The sequence below is a fragment of the Diceros bicornis genome, chromosome 32 (genome assembly GCF_020826845.1).
Source record: "Diceros bicornis minor isolate mBicDic1 chromosome 32, mDicBic1.mat.cur, whole genome shotgun sequence".
Lineage (NCBI taxonomy): Eukaryota > Metazoa > Chordata > Mammalia > Perissodactyla > Rhinocerotidae > Diceros > Diceros bicornis.
In genome coordinates this window covers 26,522,905-26,541,825 of record NC_080771.1, presented here as the reverse complement: position 1 = coordinate 26,541,825, position 18,921 = coordinate 26,522,905, and the positions used below count along the sequence as shown (strand labels likewise).

General features: G+C 37.0%; 1 protein-coding gene across 1 annotated transcript in view; it reads right to left on the bottom strand.

The window, feature by feature from the left end:
• CNTNAP4 (contactin associated protein family member 4) overlaps positions 1–18,627 on the bottom strand; it is a 261,402-nt gene extending 242,775 nt beyond the window's left edge. The window contains exon 1 of the mRNA XM_058528320.1: positions 18,379–18,627. Within this exon, the coding sequence (XP_058384303.1) occupies positions 18,379–18,463 (85 nt within the window). The 5' untranslated portion in view covers positions 18,464–18,627. The remainder of the gene's footprint in view (positions 1–18,378) is intronic.
• Positions 18,628–18,921: the final 294 nt, after the last annotated feature.

Below are 18,921 nucleotides of genomic sequence, written 5' to 3'. Positions count from 1 at the left end.
CCCCTTAGAGACCCCGAATAGCTAAAGAAATCCTAAGAAAAAAGAACAAAGCAGGAGGCATCACAATCCCTGACTTCAAAACATACTACAAAGCAATAGTAATCAAAAAAAGCATGGTACTGGTACAAAAACAGACACACAGATTAATGGAACAGAATTGAAAGACCAGAAATAAAACCCCACATATACAGAGAGCTAATTTTTGACAAAGGTGCTAAGAACATACAAGAGAGAAAGGAAAGTCTCTTCAATAAATGGTGTTGGGAAAACTGGACAGCCACATGCAAAAGAATGAAAGTGGACCATGTGCTATTGCCATTCACAAAAATTAACTCAAAATGGATCAAAGACCTGAAGGTGAGACCTGAAGCTATAAAACTCATAGAAGAAAATATAGGCAACACACTATTTGACATTGGTTATAAAGGAATCTTTTCAGATGACATGCCTACCCAGACTAGGGAAACTAAAGAAAAAGTAAACAAGTGAGACTTTATCAGATTAAAGAGCTTCTATAAGACAAACGAAACCAGAATCAAGATGAACAGACAACCCACCAGCTCGGAGAGAATATTTGCAAAACCTACATCTGACAAGGGGTTGATCTCCATAATATATAAAGAACTCACACAACTGAACAACAAAAAAACAAACAACCCAATGAAAAAAGGGGCAGAGGAAATGAACAGACACTTCTCCAAAGAAGATATACAGATGGCCAATAGGCACATGAAAAGATGTTCAACATCACTAATCATCAGGGAAATGCAAATCAAAACAACACTAAGATATCACCTCATGCCCGTCAGAATGGCTATAATCACCAAGACGAAAAACAACAAATGTTGGAGAAGATGTGGAGAAACAGGAACCCTCATACACAGCTGGTGGGAATGCAAACTGGTGCAGCCTCTATGGAAAACGGTATGGAGATTCCTCAAAGAATTAAAAATAGAGATGCCCTATGATCCAGCCATCCCACTACTGGGAATCTATCCAACGAACCTGAAATCAACAATCCGAAGAGGCTTATACACCCCTATGTTCATTGCAGCATCATTCACCGTAGCCAAGAAGTGGAAGCAACCTAAGTGTCCCTCGACTGATGATTGGATCAAGAAGATGTGGTATATATATACAATGGAATACTACTCAGCCATAAAAAAAGACAAAATCATCCCATTTCCAGCAACATGGATGGGCCTGGAGGGTATTATGTTAAGTGAAGTAAGCCAGAAAGAGAAAGACAAACACTGTATGATCTCACTCATATGTGGAATATAAACCAACACATGGACAGAGAAAACTGTACTGTGGTTACCAGGGGCAGTGGGGGTGGGGGGTGGGCACAAGGGGTGAAGGGAGTCATATATATGGTGATGGACAAACAAAAATGCACAACCCAAAATTTCACAATGTTAAAAACCATTAAAACATCAATAAAAATAAAAAAAAAAAGATCACCCCTTAGAGATTCTGGGTGAAACACTTAGTTCTTAGCTTTACATGCAAGACTCATGACCTGGCTGTTCTGTGGCTACTTCTTTAGCTTTATCTGCTGCCACTCCTCACCTCTGGCCAGTCCTTCTGGACTACCTGTGGAGCATTCAAATACTCCATGCTTTTGTGGGGCTCATTCTAACTGTCATGTGCCTCCCCCTTCTTTCCCCTCCTGGCTCTCCTATTCATCCTTCAAGAAATAGCTTTCTCTGATGCCGTGCTTTTAACCACCCCAAATGCCTTGTACTCCTCTCTCATCATGCCTTTCACACTGTGCTCTGCTTTTCTACACAACTAGAAAGTGGCAAAGCTGAGTTTTAAACCCAGGGTGGGCTGGTTAAGAGTTACCCGAAACAGCACTGAGCACACTGCCTGTAATAACACTGGCCACTCTGTAAGCATCCTGAAAAATACTGCACGTTTTGTTGTAAGGAAAGCAAAACCTTAGGCATAAAATATGATCTCAAAAGCTTTATATATCTGGGAGTCAAAATTTCCTGTCTCGATTATTAGCAAGAAGTTGCTGATTCCGACCATTAGAACATTTCAAAACCACTGATGCTGAAGACATGTGTAATGATAGGTAACACGCTGTACAGGCTTACTAAATATTTGTTGAGTGAATAAATGAATAAAATGAGCAGAGTAAGGTGAAGCCCCAAGAAGCCTCAGAAATTACAAGGGTAAGGAACTCTTTAATAGACTGAATAAACAATCACCCAACCCAGTGAAGAGTAATCGTTTGTATGAAACCAAATACATCCAGGGAATGTAAACATTATTTCACTAAGAATTTTATAATATACTTAGCTAGTATTTTTTTCTTTCTTGGGTGTAATTCTCTAAATCATCAGTGCCAACTGAAAAATAACCAGGGTCCCAAAGCATGCAATTACAGGGTTCATTTAACATGGAACATAGTCACCCAGTGTAATTCGTGGGAATAAATTTCCAAACTATCAACTCATGGTCAGTGAAAAATATAAAAACTCATCTTATATAAACTCTAGTAATATTACTGGCCATGTATTGATTTTTACAGGAAATGAGAGGAAACACATGGATTACCAAATAAATCAGAAGGGTACTACATCAGGAATCTAAATTGAAGTTGAGTGTGTATCATAGTCTGCCTTTTGTTATAATTAATTTAAGGCATGTCTTTGTATCTTCCCCATTGGTCTTGGGTCCCTGAATGGCAAGGATTTATGATTTTACCCCACTACCCTGACTAGAACAAGAAACTCACATGTAGCTCGTCTAGAAGTTGAGTGGATAAATGGATACTTTCCTTACCCACCCTACTCACCCTCAGAAATCGAAAAACTCTAGGATAACACTGATATTTGTTCTTCTGTACATCACCCTGGAAGCTCACTTAGAATATAAACAGAGACTCTGAAATGGCAACTGGGTAGACAGACAGGGACTTACTCTGTTTCCTTCTCTTGCTTTGAGAAGAATGTATAGTTTAAGAAATGTCTGTTGAACATAAAGTACGAAAGCTGATCACAACCCTCAGTTCAAACCACTCCACTGAAAATGTTACATCCAGTTCTGGACATCAATTTTATCTTTTAATTTAAAAAAATAACCAGTTCATTCTAGGAGATATAATAAATTTCATCTCTAGGATTAGCCATTTGCTTGTGTTATTTCACCTGGTATTTTGCCTAGCATATGGAATATGTGATTAAATACATTTATTTTCAACAATATCCAATTAGTTCCAAGCAAATAGCTATAAAACTATGAAGGTATACTTTGTGAAAGATTGTAGAGTCACAGAAGTCCACCTAAAAAATTTATTATACAAATTAAGAAGAAACTCATTCTAGAACCAATTAATTAATGCCCTACAAAATCGCTCTTCCTTAATATTTTTTACTTGTGTAATAAGGAAGGTAGGAAGGGAACTGGAAAGAATCTCATCAATATTGTTATACTAAAGAAAATATTAAAATGGTAATATCATTGCTTTGTTCAATAGAGCAGATATTTAAAGGCATAGTATATTGCTTGTGCGTAGGAAGAGGAAATATTAAGAGCCTCAGGCATAACTATAAAGAGAACTGGGCTAGATGAAGAGGAGTCAACAGTCAAAGAAAGAGTGAGGCACACAGTGCCCTGAACGTCTCTGATATTTTTCTTTTTTAAAAAAGAGTTTGGGATTAGTGAGGAACGCCATTCAAAGGCATATCAGATATTTCACAGAATCATATCAACTCTCTGGGAGACTGGCTCAAGTAGTATTGATGCTGGCTTAGCAATGGAAACAGTTCTCATCCAAAATTGCAAATCTGAAGCGTTTCCTTTTTCATTTTGATCTTCATTAAATATAGGTTGCTTTCTTTGATTGCAGAGGAAATAAAAGTATTGAGGAATAGAGTCTGTTTTCTTGAGATGTTGCAATTTTTCTTGAAAATATGGAAGAAATTACAAATTTCTTAAAAATAAAGACAAAACTCTAAGACGCCAGAAGGAAATCAAAATCCAAGGAAGTGAATGCAGCTAAGAGGTTCTTCCCATAAATAGTGATTCATGCCTTCTGGAGAAGACACTAGGCTCATGGTAACAACCAAAACCTGCCTTTGCAGCAGCCCGTCAGAGGCCACTGGCGTTGGGCTCCTGAGAGGGACACATGTAGGGATGATTGGTGATGCTGCTGAGGGCTGGAGAGACAAGATGGCTGTGTGTATAACTGACAAGACCAATTGATGAGTGAGCGGGGTTCCTGGAGGGTGACAGATGCACTTCTGAGGTCTGTCAAATGTGGCAATCTCTACCCATCACCTCTGATTCATGTTTGAACAAATGATACTGCTAGAAGAGATGTAGAACCAACTTTAAGTGTTATAAATTCTTGAGCAGGAAAGGAAGGGTGTAAGATGGCTGTTTCTTCCAAAATTAACTTAGATCTTTGCCAAAGTGGGACAAAGACGTTGAACACTTCATGAAATTGGCATTTGTAAATGGCTTAAGATATTGTGATCTTAGGGAATTACAAGAATCTTAAGACAGCCATATACCACCACAAACAGACGCTGGTAGACTAAGACAATTTAAAAAGTAAATCAACAAACAACCAATTGGTTCAAAATAGAGGAATGTTTAAATAAAGAGCTCATCCACTTGATAGGTTACTATGAACCATTAAAAAAGATAAATACAAAGACTTTCAGCCACAAGAGAAATGCACTGGAGAGGATGGAAAAACATGCGTAAGAAAAAAAACTGGTGTGTGAACAGATGCTGTGTTAGATTGAGTGAAGTAATGTATGGCAAACATCTGTCCCAGTTCCTGATACGACGAGGGCATTCTACAAATTTAAAATTAGACCAACTTTAAATTGAATTTAAAGAAGTTATTAGAATGATGATTGTCTGTTTGGTTTTGGCTAAACATAGAAGATATCGCGGGAAGAAAAAGGAGAATCTGTGTGCCTTGAGATGTACAGATTAGAAGTGAAAAGTGCCAGAGAAAGCAAACTGCAAAATCAGCTTTTGGGAAGGGGACGTGAGAAACACACAGAGCTAATCACAACACAACTGGAGCTCAGTAACATAAAGGGGAAAGTAATTTGGAAGGGGATAAAATAATATTTGTGATCACAGCTGTGGGAGTGCAGGTGACAAATAAAGAGGTGATTTTAATAAAGGGCAGTCAATGATCATCCTATGTATCTCTAAGAGTGTTGGAAGGAGAATTTAGAACAAAATAATGCACTGGAAGGAAATGAGTAGCTTCAAAGATATAAAACTGTTGGGAAATGATGGGGAGGCATTTTTTTGTATCATTAAGATGCATTCCTCTAAGGGATACCAGAAACTCTCGGGTAGAGGCAGCTGGAGAGCAGCAGGTGCAGATAAAAAGAAAGAAAAAGAGAAAGGACAGGGTGATGGCACCCCGTGGCAACCAGGCGGTGGGAGCTAACGGATGAGCACAGAGCATGCGATGGCAGCAATGCCATTGAGGACGGATACAAATGGAAGATGGCTTCACTCGATAAGTTTCAGTCAGTAAAAGCAATACATCTGCTGTTGAAATTTCAAAAATTCTCCCAAATACCAAGAGAAAAGTCACTTTCTTCAGGCAGTTGGAAGAGGGAGAGCACTTGTTATGGACTGAATTGTGACCCCCCCCCCCAAATTCGTATACTGGAGCCTTAACCCCCAGTGTGACTACAGACAGTCCTCGACTTACGACGGTTTGACTTACAATTTTTCAATTTTACAATGATGCAAACACAATACACATTCAGTAGAAACCGTACTTCGAATTTTGAACTTTGGTCTTTTCCCAGGCTAGCGATATTTGATATTCAGTAGGATACTCTTTTGTGATGCTGGTCATCAGCAGCGAGCTGCAGCTCCCAGTCAGCTTTGCAATCGTGAGGGTAACAAGCAATATACTTACAACCATTCTGTACCCAGACAACCATTCTGTTTTTCACTTTCAAAGTACAGTATTTAATAAATTACATGAGATATTCAACACTTTATTATAAAATTGTCTTTGTATTAGATGACTTTGCCCAACTCTAGGCTAATGTAAGTGTTCTGAGCACGTTTAAGGTAGGCTAGGCTAAGATGTGATGTTCAGTAGGTTAGGTGCATTAAATGCATTTTTAACTAACAACATTTTCAGCTTACGATGGGTTTATCGGGAAATAACCCCATCGTAAGTCGAGGAAGATCTCTATATTTGGAGACAGGGCCTTTAAGGAGATAATTAAGGTTATATGAGATCGTAAGAGTGGAGTCCTCATGGGATAAGACTGGAGTCCTCACAGGAAGAGAAAGAGACACCAGAGATCTCTCTCTGATTGATCACACACACAGAGGAGAGGCCAGGTGAAGACAAAGTGAGAAGGCAGCCATCTGCAAGCCAGGATGAGAGGTCTCACCAGAAACCAACCCAGTTGGCACCTTGATCTTTGACTTCTAGCCTCCAGAACTTTGAGAAAAGAAATTTCTGTTGTTTAAGCCATCCAGTCTGTGGTATTTTGTTATGGCAGCCCTAGCAGACTAATATAGCACCCAAAGGGAACGTATCCCTGAACATGGGGAAGGAGAGTGGTTTTGTTGAGAAAGAAACAAAACTGGCAAGTGCCTTGGTCAGGCAGTGTTGTAATCTTGCAGAAAGGATTTGGTTTTTTTCTGTGATTTGAACTGTTTCAGCCCCTTATAACCTGTTCTTGGAATTGTCGAATCAAAGAAAGAATTTAGATGGAGTGGATAGGTCTTTGGGTACCAAGGAGCAAAGAGGGTCAGTGTACATGCAGAGGAGAAAATTTTAGTTCTGTACATAAATTACATACACTTACACAGTTGTGAGTGATGCTTGACACTTCACTCCGACTAGTAAAGAAGAGCTCTTTGATAAAATGCAAGTGACAGGATCCTTGGAAGAAAGTGAGCATACTAACTTATAATTTATCACACCAGGGAGGGAGCCCTGAGAGCAGGCACATGTGGGTTCTAATACTCAGAGCAGGTGACTTCAAAGGCTCATGGAGAAGATGAGTGTATCCCATTTCAAAGAGCAATGGATTTGGTGTCATTGACATTGGGTCCAGGTCTCAGCTCTATTCTTCCTTACTCGGTGGTTTTGGAAGTACCTCCTAAATTTCAATTTCTTAGTTTGTAAAATAGTGATAATAATATCTGCCTCACAAGCCTTTGAGGTACACTCCACCACCTTAGAGTCCACAGAGCCTAATGCAAAAGGAATATTTGTCAATATTAATGATAACATATGTCAACATGCGTGGAAAGCTATGAAGTATAAAATTCTGGCAATAAAAGTCACAAATGTATACAGTGAGGAGGAAGAAATGTGGGAGGAATCTAAAAAAAATGATGAAGTTTTACAGGAAAACAATAAAAACAAAAGAACACGTGTGCAATTAAAAGAGGAAAATAAAGCTTCCGAAATCACTAAGCTTGTAAAAATTACTAAAGGCAATGAAAAAAAGGTTTGCGTATGTTTGTAGGAAAGAGAAGAGCAAGGAAGGAGCACGTACACTTTTTATAAGGTTAATGATGAAAAGAAAATTAATTTTATTTTTCTTCTGTCCTCTGTAAAGGAGAAAAGTCGTCAAATGGGAAAGTGTAAAATAAAGGCCAACAGAAAGGAATTGAAGTCCAAGACAGATGAAGGAGTTGAAAATTTCTTCCCAGAATGCAGAGAGAACTTTGCAGTACAACTTTCAAACTGAAGGAGATGACCTGGGAAGTGCTACCGGGATGGAGAGGCACATGGATGGCCTGGCTGGGGGCAGGTGCTGTGCCAACTTTATACTCTTGATATATTTTTTGTTTGCCTGTTCATTGAGAGTCCTCAATCCAAAAATGATTTGATATAGTGGCCTACCAAATTACATCTGCTATAAATAAAAAAGGGGAGCAGAGAGGGAAAGAGAGAGAGAGAAAGAAACAATAGAGCAGGTTGGCAATGATAATATGGATCCTAATGGATTACGACAAACTAGAATGAAGTATTCCAACTGAACCAACTAACTGAAATGTAATAGAGATAAATATCAAGTCAAATAAAGTTTTAAGAACAATAGCAAAAGTAAATGGCCTCCTAAATAAAAATGACTTTTTCATCATTAAAATAACACACAATACTCCAATATATCTAACCTGATTCTGTTCATCTCCTTTTTTTGGTGTTTCAACTGAAAAAAAATAAGCCATCTATCAGTGTATTCTTTCCACATTTACTGAACATCCTCTTTACTCCAGGCACTGTGCTAGGTGTTGCAGACACAGAAATGATTAAAATAATACCTTTGCCTTTCAAAGATTTCACAGTTTTGTAAAGGAGATATATTTTTTTAAAAATCAGTTTTGATACTCAATAATCAGGGCAGGAATAAGCAAACACTCAGGTGCTATGGAATTTCTGCTAAGAGAATGGGGAGAGTTGAGGTGGTTTGATCAGGTAGGACTCCACAGAGGAAGGAGGTGAGACTTGCTTTGAGTAGAAGTTTTCCAGAAGAATTTGGAGGGAAGTGATGGAGGGCAATCAGGCAAAGGGAACATAAAAGGCCAGGTCATAGAGGCTAGAGGACCTTAGTGGGGCAGGATTATGAGGGAGAGAAAGCAGTTAAGAAGACAAAAGTGGAAACATCAGCAAATAATACAGAGTAAGAAGATATTTGTTTGCTATGCTAATGAGTCTGAACTTAATGTTGAAAACACCTAACAGTGAAATATAGCTACGAGGCAAGACTTGTTTTCTTTTTTGATAAAAACCTTAGAATTGAATAAATAAATCAAGGCAGTATGGCAGACATCTAAAAATACGATACTATGTGTAGTATTTCGAAATTTTGCATGATATGGAAGGAAAGTCACAGGAAGTAGTGAGGGAGGAAGGGGACAGCTGCCTCGCCAGTCATATCAGTCAGATCAATCCCGGCAATCATTAAGATGACAGATGCCACGGCCAGAGCATCCTCACATCCAGGAAAATGAAAGAGGAAAATGATCACGGAAGGCTCAATTTTGCTAACTCAGAAAAACAGAACGGTAGGCATCTTCTCCAGAGAATGTTTCAGTGATTAATGACACTATATACATTCTTTTCATGCTAATCTATTTCATGTTGCAATTACAGAGAGAGAGAGATTGAGAAAGAAACCATTCCATAGGCAAGCACATAGCAAGGCTTTCAAGAAATGAATGTGGTCATTTACAAGGCCACACAGTAAATGACTCCGTTTTATATGTCAAACACAGCAAATTATTGTGGTCATAATTTTATTCTTAGTACCTAAAATTCTACATCATATTTTTATTAGCCTTCTTTTTCCATTTCTCTAGTAGACAATTGACTATGAAATATTTTATTTTATCATATTCTGTTTGGTGATAAGGTCCTATAGGATGCTATGAATTTAAGAAACCAAATCTTATCTTCAATGTTTGCTCTTTGCTTTCTGAAATGTATCCTAGTTCTTTTCCCAAATTATCTCTCTCTTTTGTTTATTTTAGGAAAGGTTACACATCTTATGATACTTCAGAGGTTGTCTGATGACATTCTACAGGCGCATGAAGTTTTCTTAACTGGATTATAGCACAAGCTCCATGTTAAAGCACAACAGTTCAAATAAGCACAGAAATATACACACAATGGAACAAAAGAGCCTAATTGAGCAGCTTTATAACCTTACACAGAATTCCCTCACCACCACTTTCGATAGAATTGCTTTTATTTTAGCAATGTTCTTTTAATTAAGTTCCAAACATCTAAAACATGGCAAATGTAAATATGTATTATAAATCCTTAATTATGAGGATCACTAAGCATTCATGCAGCTTTCTGCCTTGGAGATAGATTCTTTTTGTTTAAAATCAGTCAGAATTGAGAGATAAAAGTGAATGATGTGAAAAATGTTAAACTTTGTTTATAATGCCCTTCTCTTGGTACCAGTATCACTTTACCGCATTGTCTTCAAGAGTTAAATTTTGCTTCAATTTATCTAGTGGCTTCTAAGCCAAAATCTCTCCTGCCATTTTTTGCCTTCATTGCCATCTTCAAAAAGACTAGCACCCTGGGACTGACTAGAAGTTGAGTTCAGTGTTGGGGACCCTGAGGTCTTCAGGTCATATTCTAGAAAATAAAGCACTTTGGGGTCACAAAAGGGCAACACTGTCCCTCTATCTGGGATGAGTTTAAACTGGATCCAAAAGACCTCTGGCTATTTTTTAATCCCACATACTGTTCTAAAACCATACTGGAGATTATTCTGGTATGGTAGCAAATAAGAAATAATCTTATTCTATACTCCAACATTACTTAATTAAAAATGTGCCACCTAGGGGCAGTGTTTTCCATTTCTCTACCAATATGGACCGTTCTCCAATTCCCATAAACAATGTCTTCCAACATATGCGCGCGCACACACACACACGCACACGCACACACATACACAATGACAATTTCCTCTCAGCAACACATTTCCCTTACAGACTATTTTCAGTTTAGTTTCTTCTTCTTTTTGTTTATCTGCTGATCAACATATTTTAAAAGACAAACACATATCAATGTCTTTGAAAACTAAAGACAAGTCTTGAAGATCTAAGTATATATTCAACCTTTTAGAACAAAGTTATTAGCCCAGAGAGAAATTTAGCTTTCTCAAATTTTCCCAAAAAATCTCTCTCGGGTCTGATATAACAAAGATAATTGGTTTATACTGACAGGAAAATGTGGGGCTTTCTGTTGTGGGCCACAGAGCTCAAATGTCTGTCCAATGTCATCCAGGCATCTACCAACTCCAAGGCTTGTGACCAATTCCTGGGAGAGTTCATCAGCGCCCTTATTCAAAGGACATTTTAAAAATATCTCTCTGTAGGTTATAACTGCCGAGCAAGTCAAGCAATGAAATTACAGGTTATAGTTTGTCTAAAAACTATACAATAAATGTTATTTAGAAAGGCAGGTGAATTTATATATTTACATGCTGTTCCTAAACTAATATCAACGTCTGACCTCATTTGTAAGTACCATAATTGCCAGAGGGAAAAAACATGGTTATAGAAACAAATATGTCTTTTATGATTTAGAAGCATATAACATCTTATTCTAGAGCACTGCTGAGCAATGAGAGGTACTTAATAAAAAAAGTAATTAGAGATATAAGCCAACGATACATATCATATCATTTTTTTCCTTTGTGATTTTAAAATCTTAAAGGTAAATTTCATCACTGCACTATTAAATACTTATGGCATTAAAAAATTTTATAGTTACTAATTTTAAACTACTTAAAATGTCAAATGTTTTCAGGCTTCACTCACTTTTCCAATTATTACATTGGAATGACTCATTAACTGTAACATAAACAGGCTCATTTTTACCTCCTGTTATGCTATTTCTCCAATTTTATTACTAGAGTACTACTTTTCCATGAACCATGATGAAAATTCATTGGGAGGGAAAAAAAAAAAAAAAAACAAGCACATACTCTTCCTCTTGCAAATACCAATTTTCCTCAGGAGAAACGAAGCAATAATGATAATTTGTACTGGATTTTGGGTAAACATTCTTCACCATTACATAACATTGTGGTTTCAGGTGCCATATATGTGGATAGCTTGGCAAAAGACATTTTGACGAAAACTTTATCCTTCAAAAGTCAATTGGGATAGAAAAATATCTTTATTTATGCAATAGTATATCAGATTTGGTCTTTAGCAATAGTCATCAGGACCCCGCAGCAATCAGCATTGTGGTGGGTCTAAATTCATAGATCAAAAACAAGAAAGACTAGTTCTAGAAGTCAAATAAATAAATATGTATACATACATACATATATACAAGCATACCTAATTGACGCACACAGCCAGACAACTACAGCCTTAGAACTCATTGAAGAAATTTGACTGTTGAAATCTCAGACATCAAAGTTTCCCAAAAAGGTAGTTAAGAAGACAATCCAATCATCAGTAACATCTTTGTTATTTAGAAATGCAATGTACTGTAACTTAGAGTTATGGGTACACTATCTATTATTTCTCAAGAAATAGTAAACCTTTTTTAATAACCTCAAAGCCTTCAAATTACAATATTAATCTTCAGGGTAAATTATTTAATTTAAGTATATTCAGTTCATTGAGGCTTTTTGTGAGTTCATTCCTCCTTAAAGAAGGACTTTCAGTCACAGGGTCTCCTAAAGCTCCATAATTTTTGTCTGCATTTAGTTTGGGACATTTATTTCTCTTTCTGAAATTTTTCTTTTTTAAGTGACAAAAATCAAACTGACCTTAGCATTTGATGCTACAATTCAAGACTTGTTTTTAGAGATCTGTTTGTTAAAGAATATTTCTAAAAGTTATTAACTGAAATACCCATTAAAACAATTATCCATACATTCTATGAGAATTCACCCCACCACCACCAACCACAACAACACAGCTGATTTCACCTCATGCACGTGGTTAAGTCATGAAACATCTGTTTTAAACACATAGTCTGTGATGGGTCTACCTTCCATATCATACTAGTTAATTTGAAAAACAGCAATCATACTACATAAATATTAAACAAGTTATTGAGGCCAAAATTTCTGAATCAATAAAAATGAAAAAAAAATAAGCTGAGCAATAATTGAAACACCAAGCCATTGAAAAAATGAGATCAAAATCTGCATTATTTAACCTTTCACCAGAAATATTCACCTACCAATCGGAACATGTATATCTGAGATTTAAATACCAATGTTGGATAAATTCTTATTATTCTTCCTACTGTTTTCAGGAACTGGGCCATTCTGTAAACTTTCAATCACTAAGAACGAAAGGAAAAGATTTTTAGAAAGGATAGTGAAGGACTTCTTAGATAACCTGACAAATTGGCAACCTAACGGTCATGTGATTCATTAACTGATGATATTAAGGCCCCAATATTAATTTATCTGAAGTAAAAGAAATTCAAATTCTAAATATAATCAAATTATGAAAAATAAGTATTTGTAAAGCAAGACTGATATTCTAACATAAAAAAATTCAGAGCCATGCAATGCGAGTCACTGTCCCTTGTCATCTATTTACAGTGGATCGTCACGAACCCCATCACAATTCTTGTTGACACCTAGAGTAAGTCACATCTCAGTAAGCTCTATGAGACTGTCCTAGGCTGTCTTTGATTTGGAAATTGAGCTTTCATTTACACAGAAATCTTCACTGGAGCTGAATCATTAAAAACAGTATTATGAAAAAGAAATTATTTTAACATATGGCCATTTATTTTGAAAAAAAATGCTACAGTGGAATTTAGAATAAAAAGAATTTTTAAAATATTTTGCCCCACCATAATTTCTAACTTAAACTTTTTTTTAAAAACTGCAGTAAACAGGATAATGTAAATGAAATGAAGCAAATGATCAGTTCTTGGAAAACAATTCTAAATGGACAAGGCATTTACAGAAAAATTAGCTATGTTGGCATGAGTAGGTGAAAGGCATCTGCTTAATTATTATGAATTCTCAGTGGGCAGTGCTTACATAAAAATCTATTTTTCAATTTATTCTAGAAGGTTTGCCAATTTCAGAATTTTTAGGAAGCTGCTACTGTAAAAGTCATAGGGCCAAGAACACCCTTCCAATAAGATCATTTTCCTCGTACAATCACTGATTCCAGATGCAAGCTTCTGATTAGTATGAAGGGGAATATTTTACACCCATGAAAGTATAAAACAACAGCATTTTCACTAAAAATATGTAAGATGCAATTATTTATACACTTTATTGAACTTCTCATACTAATTGGATTACTTGAGATTGAAAGGGCCCCCTTAGCAACCAAAACTGCTGAAATTTTACAAATAGTCATAAATAATTCATACCCACTGAAATAACAAGATTTCTGAACAATAAAGTCTTTAAGAGGAAACATACAAAGAAGATACTAACTTGAAGCTTTCTTCCACTAGCAATAGTAGCATTACCCTCACTGTCACAACTCTCCATGTATGTATTTGTGTGCTACTAAGACCCAATTTTTATCACAGCACTATAATTTATACACTATCCACGTCTCTTCATTATATTATATTGTATATTATTTAAATCAGGGATGAATAAACTTTTTCTATAAAGGGCCAGATAGTAACAAATATTATGTAGGTCCTTATATAACAAGAGGGAAATCAATTTTAAGAAAATTTTATTCATAAAATTAAAATATAATAATAATAATTGAGTACCAATTTTTTGCCATACACGTCTACTAATGGGAAGAATGTATGACTGAAATTTGAATTTCATATAATTCTTTTGTGCCACAAAGAATTCTTCCTTTAATTTTTTTTAAACATTTAAAAACGTAAAAACCATTCTTAGCTCACAGACTATATAAAACAGGCAGCAGGCTAGATTTGGCCCATGGGCCATATTTTATCAACTTCTCAGCTAAATATTACATTCTCTTACAATGGATGTTATACAACTCTATTAATCTGTTTCCACTGAAGAGGTAAATTAATTCAATCTTGATATAGAGATTGGCTCCCATAACAAAATTGTTTATATATGATACAAATTCCAAAGTTAATTTTAGAAGACATTAAAATGTTTATTACTTAGAGTAAGCACCAGGTATCATGTGAAACTCATGTGTTTGATCTCCATGTTAGCCATGAGCTGTGTTAACCCCATAGCTGGAGGCTGCCCTTATCAGAAGTGATTTGGGATGCGTATAATCAGGAGTGGGAAGAATGCACCAAATTGATGAAAACACATCAGTATTGTTGTTAGAAGAGTGAGTCAGAGCGCACGCTTATCTTTCTATGCAAAGGCCAGCTCTTTATGTAACGCATCATATAATTATATTTTATCAATACTTTAGTGTTGGATTCTAGTTATTTTTTGCTATGGAAAAGAATTTGGGGGAGGAGGAGGAGGAAATGAAGGAAGCTTCTAGAAAGAATTACAAGATTGAGTTTGTAATTTGAGAATCGGTCCAGTTACATTCAGGTTGCATCCCCCAGCTGGCAAGAGTGATCATCTACACAAGTGATTAGCTTCATCTATTGTTGATTTTAACACATTCTTTAGCTTTTCTTTCAGGTTAGATATCAGAGATAGCCTTTATTCCAGTTAGAGAAAAGAAAGAACGCAGTGAGAAGTTAACTTCTAACTAAGTCATTCATAAGCTACTTGTGACCATTAGATAGTCTCAGAGTAAGGCTCAGAATACCTGAGGCCAAAGAGCCTCCATCACATGATCTGCAAGAGTGAAAATAAAAGCAAACCTCTTATTTGCCTTACTACTTACTCTGTTCCTTCTTTTATGGGGAGTCAGCCCCTCCCCCAACAATGTCTTAATGTTCAGAAAGAAATTGTGGGTTCATAAGAGCAATTATAAAATGAAGGGTTGTCTTCGTTCTCAGTGCAAGTGAAGACACCCAAAACAGCTTGTGCAGCTTCTCAAAGTGTGAGCCCTTCTAGGAGGATCTGTCTCTAGACTTTCATGAAAGGGACGCCTCAATATAACAACAAACTTGCCTTGACCAACACAAAGAGGAAAGACCCGGGACTGGCTCACTACTTTCGAAACGTCAGGTAGAGCTCTAGTCGGCAAAGATTGTGGTCCATTCAACATAGTTCATCCTTAGACAGACAAGGAGTAAGCAGAGCCACCAAAAACACGTGAGCACATGAGTTTGGTGGTTTACACGTATTTATGTACATATATACACACATACATATGCATATATAGGAACATGTATGTGTGTGTATGTGTGTGTGTTTGCACAGAATCCTTCTAATGTAAAGTTTCCCTGTTGATTAATTTGATAAGCTAACGTTCAAATTGTAGTGCACCTAATCCCTGGGCTGTCCCTGGTTTAGAGTCCTGTCCCATGAAAGCTTTCCCATTGGCAGCCTTGGGCTGACTCAGTGGATAACAGATTTGCTCCTGGTGAATCAGCTGTAAATAAAGGGAGAAGGTCTTTATATTCACCTGAGAGACAGACCTTTAATTTTCTTTATTTGTATTCAGTTCTCCCTGACTTTAACGTTGGTATTCAAGATTGATTCATGTTTTAATATAAAGTCTTGTTCAGAAGAATCATTGGAGTTATTGTAACACTTTAAAAAAGCTTATGCTGGTTGACGGTTGCTTGTCCGTACACTGAATTCCAGCCTTGCTGGTAAACATATATACTTGTTCTTCCAACAAGGATAAAACATATGAAGCACCTTGGTAATAAGTAGATCTTGCCTCCTTCCAAAAAAAAAAAAAAAATACTTACTAAATATTGAAGAATAAAATAAAAATTGGGGAATGAATGTTTTCTTTTATATATACTGCTGCAAATCATACTGTCAAAGTGATATTAACAAGAAATTACTAAACGCAACTTTAATTATCTAAAGTCATTTAATTGCATTTTTGACACTTTAAGAACATTCACCTCAACATATATGGTAACCAGGAACTCCAACTTTAATATTTAAATATTCCTAATAATTTAAAATTTTATGGATTCTTTAAGTTTATCAAACGTTTAGAAGAGCATTAAACTACTTCCTGAACAAACCAAGGCTGAAAGGATACAGAACCAGGATTGAAATTTTAAGTGTCAGGCAGAGGCCCAGCCAGAGCTAAGCACCCATGAAGATTCTGCTCTCCTCAGATCTTCTCGGCAGCTCATCTTTCCTTTCCTAAGAAGATATATTACCAAAAAAAGCTATCTAACGTCGATCTGCCTTGTATTGGCCTTCAAGAAAAAAAACAATTGTAAACAACTAGTTGCCCAATCAATCATCTTAGTATATTATAAACAAGCATTGTATTGGAAAGACATGGCTGCATCTAGGCCAGACTTGAGTTCTGCTTTTCCTAAGGGAAGGATGCTTCGAGTAATGCACTTTACATTGTAAGAGTGACCTCTAGTGCCTTCCTTTTTTGTTGAACTTGGTAGTTGGAGGATGGATTACTTATGCCTTTTCTACAAAACTTTGTGTGTGTGTGTGTGTGTCTGTGTTGCGATTGTTTGTTTGTGGTAATGTTGGTCAAATGCTACCATTTTAGCATTCCAAGATTTTGACGAGGTGAAAATATGCACGTGTTATTGACTCATGGGATTCTTACACACCCAGATTAGAACTGAATCTGAAACACAGTGCAGCATCCGAGTGAATTCTCTTCTTTCAGAGTGATAGATACACCATGACATTGAGTTAATATTGAATGGAAACATGAAATCACATGCAGTGTAAATGTACATTTGACTCGGACCAGTAAGGTCATTTACAATGTTTTTCCCACTTCAGAGGCCTTTAGCATACTCAAGGGATATGCCACAGCAGATGTCTTATTACTGGCTTATTTGTCCCCCAAACCTAAACCTTGTTGTACAGCAGCAGCATAAATTCCTGAACAGGCCTCATAGCCCTTTCTTGGAAAGCAAATGAGCTTTTCCTTTAAAATCCAAGAAAGAGATAAAAAGTTGTATTTGCAGATCTTGTTTATCATTCATCACAGAGGGGGAAATTCTCCCATTTCGAGACTTTAAGCCAAATATAACTTTTAAAACTTTTTCTATTTCTAATAAAAAAGGGATGAAGAGAGTTCTGCCAAATTATTTTGGATGATACTTAAATTAGAAATAAGGTCTTAATAAATTTTCCCTGAACCAATTAACTCAGAACCAGCAGACTCAGTCACAAATTTATAAAGTTAAAAATTCAACCACTGAAGAACACTTTTGAAAAATCACTTGAATGTATTTCCTTTAAGTAAAATGTAGGAAGCAAGCCCTGTCTTTCAGGAGCGCTCAAGTCCTAATGTTTTAGCAGTAAGGGCACAATCCTCAATATCGAGGTTCACCTCCACCAATTCTGCTCCTGAATGCTGCAGTCCATTTCAGTTATTAGCCTGGCATCATTTTAAAGATGTAGCCAGCTACCAGTCTGCCAAATTGCAAACTTCGGAAATCTAAGCTAATGCAGCACAATGTAAAGTCTGCCAGTGGTTTTCCTGTTAGACATAATTCCAATAAAATTCAATAATCCTAAAAAAGGAAGAAATGAAGACATTCGCAGGCTATTCTCTGGTTAAGATGCTAATTTAATGTTTTGCTAGAACTTGAGCTTTCTTAATGAATATTCAAAGAAGAGAAAATAAGATTCTGCTCATAAACAAAAAGAGAAATGACACTTTGCTCATTTTGACCAGACCAAGAGGAAAAACATGTGTAAACCTAGTCATATCTGCAAGATTTTTAAGTGATGCTTCATTTATAGCAATCTGCTTTGCAGCAATTCTACTTGCAGATAATAATCATAAAAAAACAACAGAATTAAAGTTTTGCAGAGAACCCTCACGCAAGTTTTAAATCATTTGCTGTATACTTACAGGAATTTCCAGCTGCGACTCTGTTCCAATTTTGAGTAGATAACAGAAGTAGCGTCTTGAGGACAGCTCCGGTGACAGACCCCATGCTTACATTTATTGGGCTCCCCCACAAGATCTTGAGTGGCTTTCCGAGCACTCCAGTCCTATTCTCAGTCCCTCTCCCAGCTCTCTGGGTCTTCAGCACCTCTGAGTTGCTCAGTCTTTCTGTTTCCTTCCCTCCTGTCTCCTTCCCTCCTTTCTCTCTCTCTCTCCGTCTCTCTCCGAGTCTCTCTCTCTCTCTTACGCACACACACACACACACACACTACAGCCCTGACTCCTCACTGGAAGGCACCCAGCATCTTTTCTAACAAGCATCCACACCGCCGAGGCCACGCCCACTCCTCACAGCAGCGGTCCCAGAAATTGGCAGCAGCATCCCTGCTCCCAATTCACGGCAGCGCTCAGAGCTCCGCCGAGCGCTGCGCTGCTGATGAAAGCTGGACCTGCAGGCGCGGCCTGCTGCTCCCGGCCTCCTCGGGGCTCCCTCCCCTCTCCTCTATT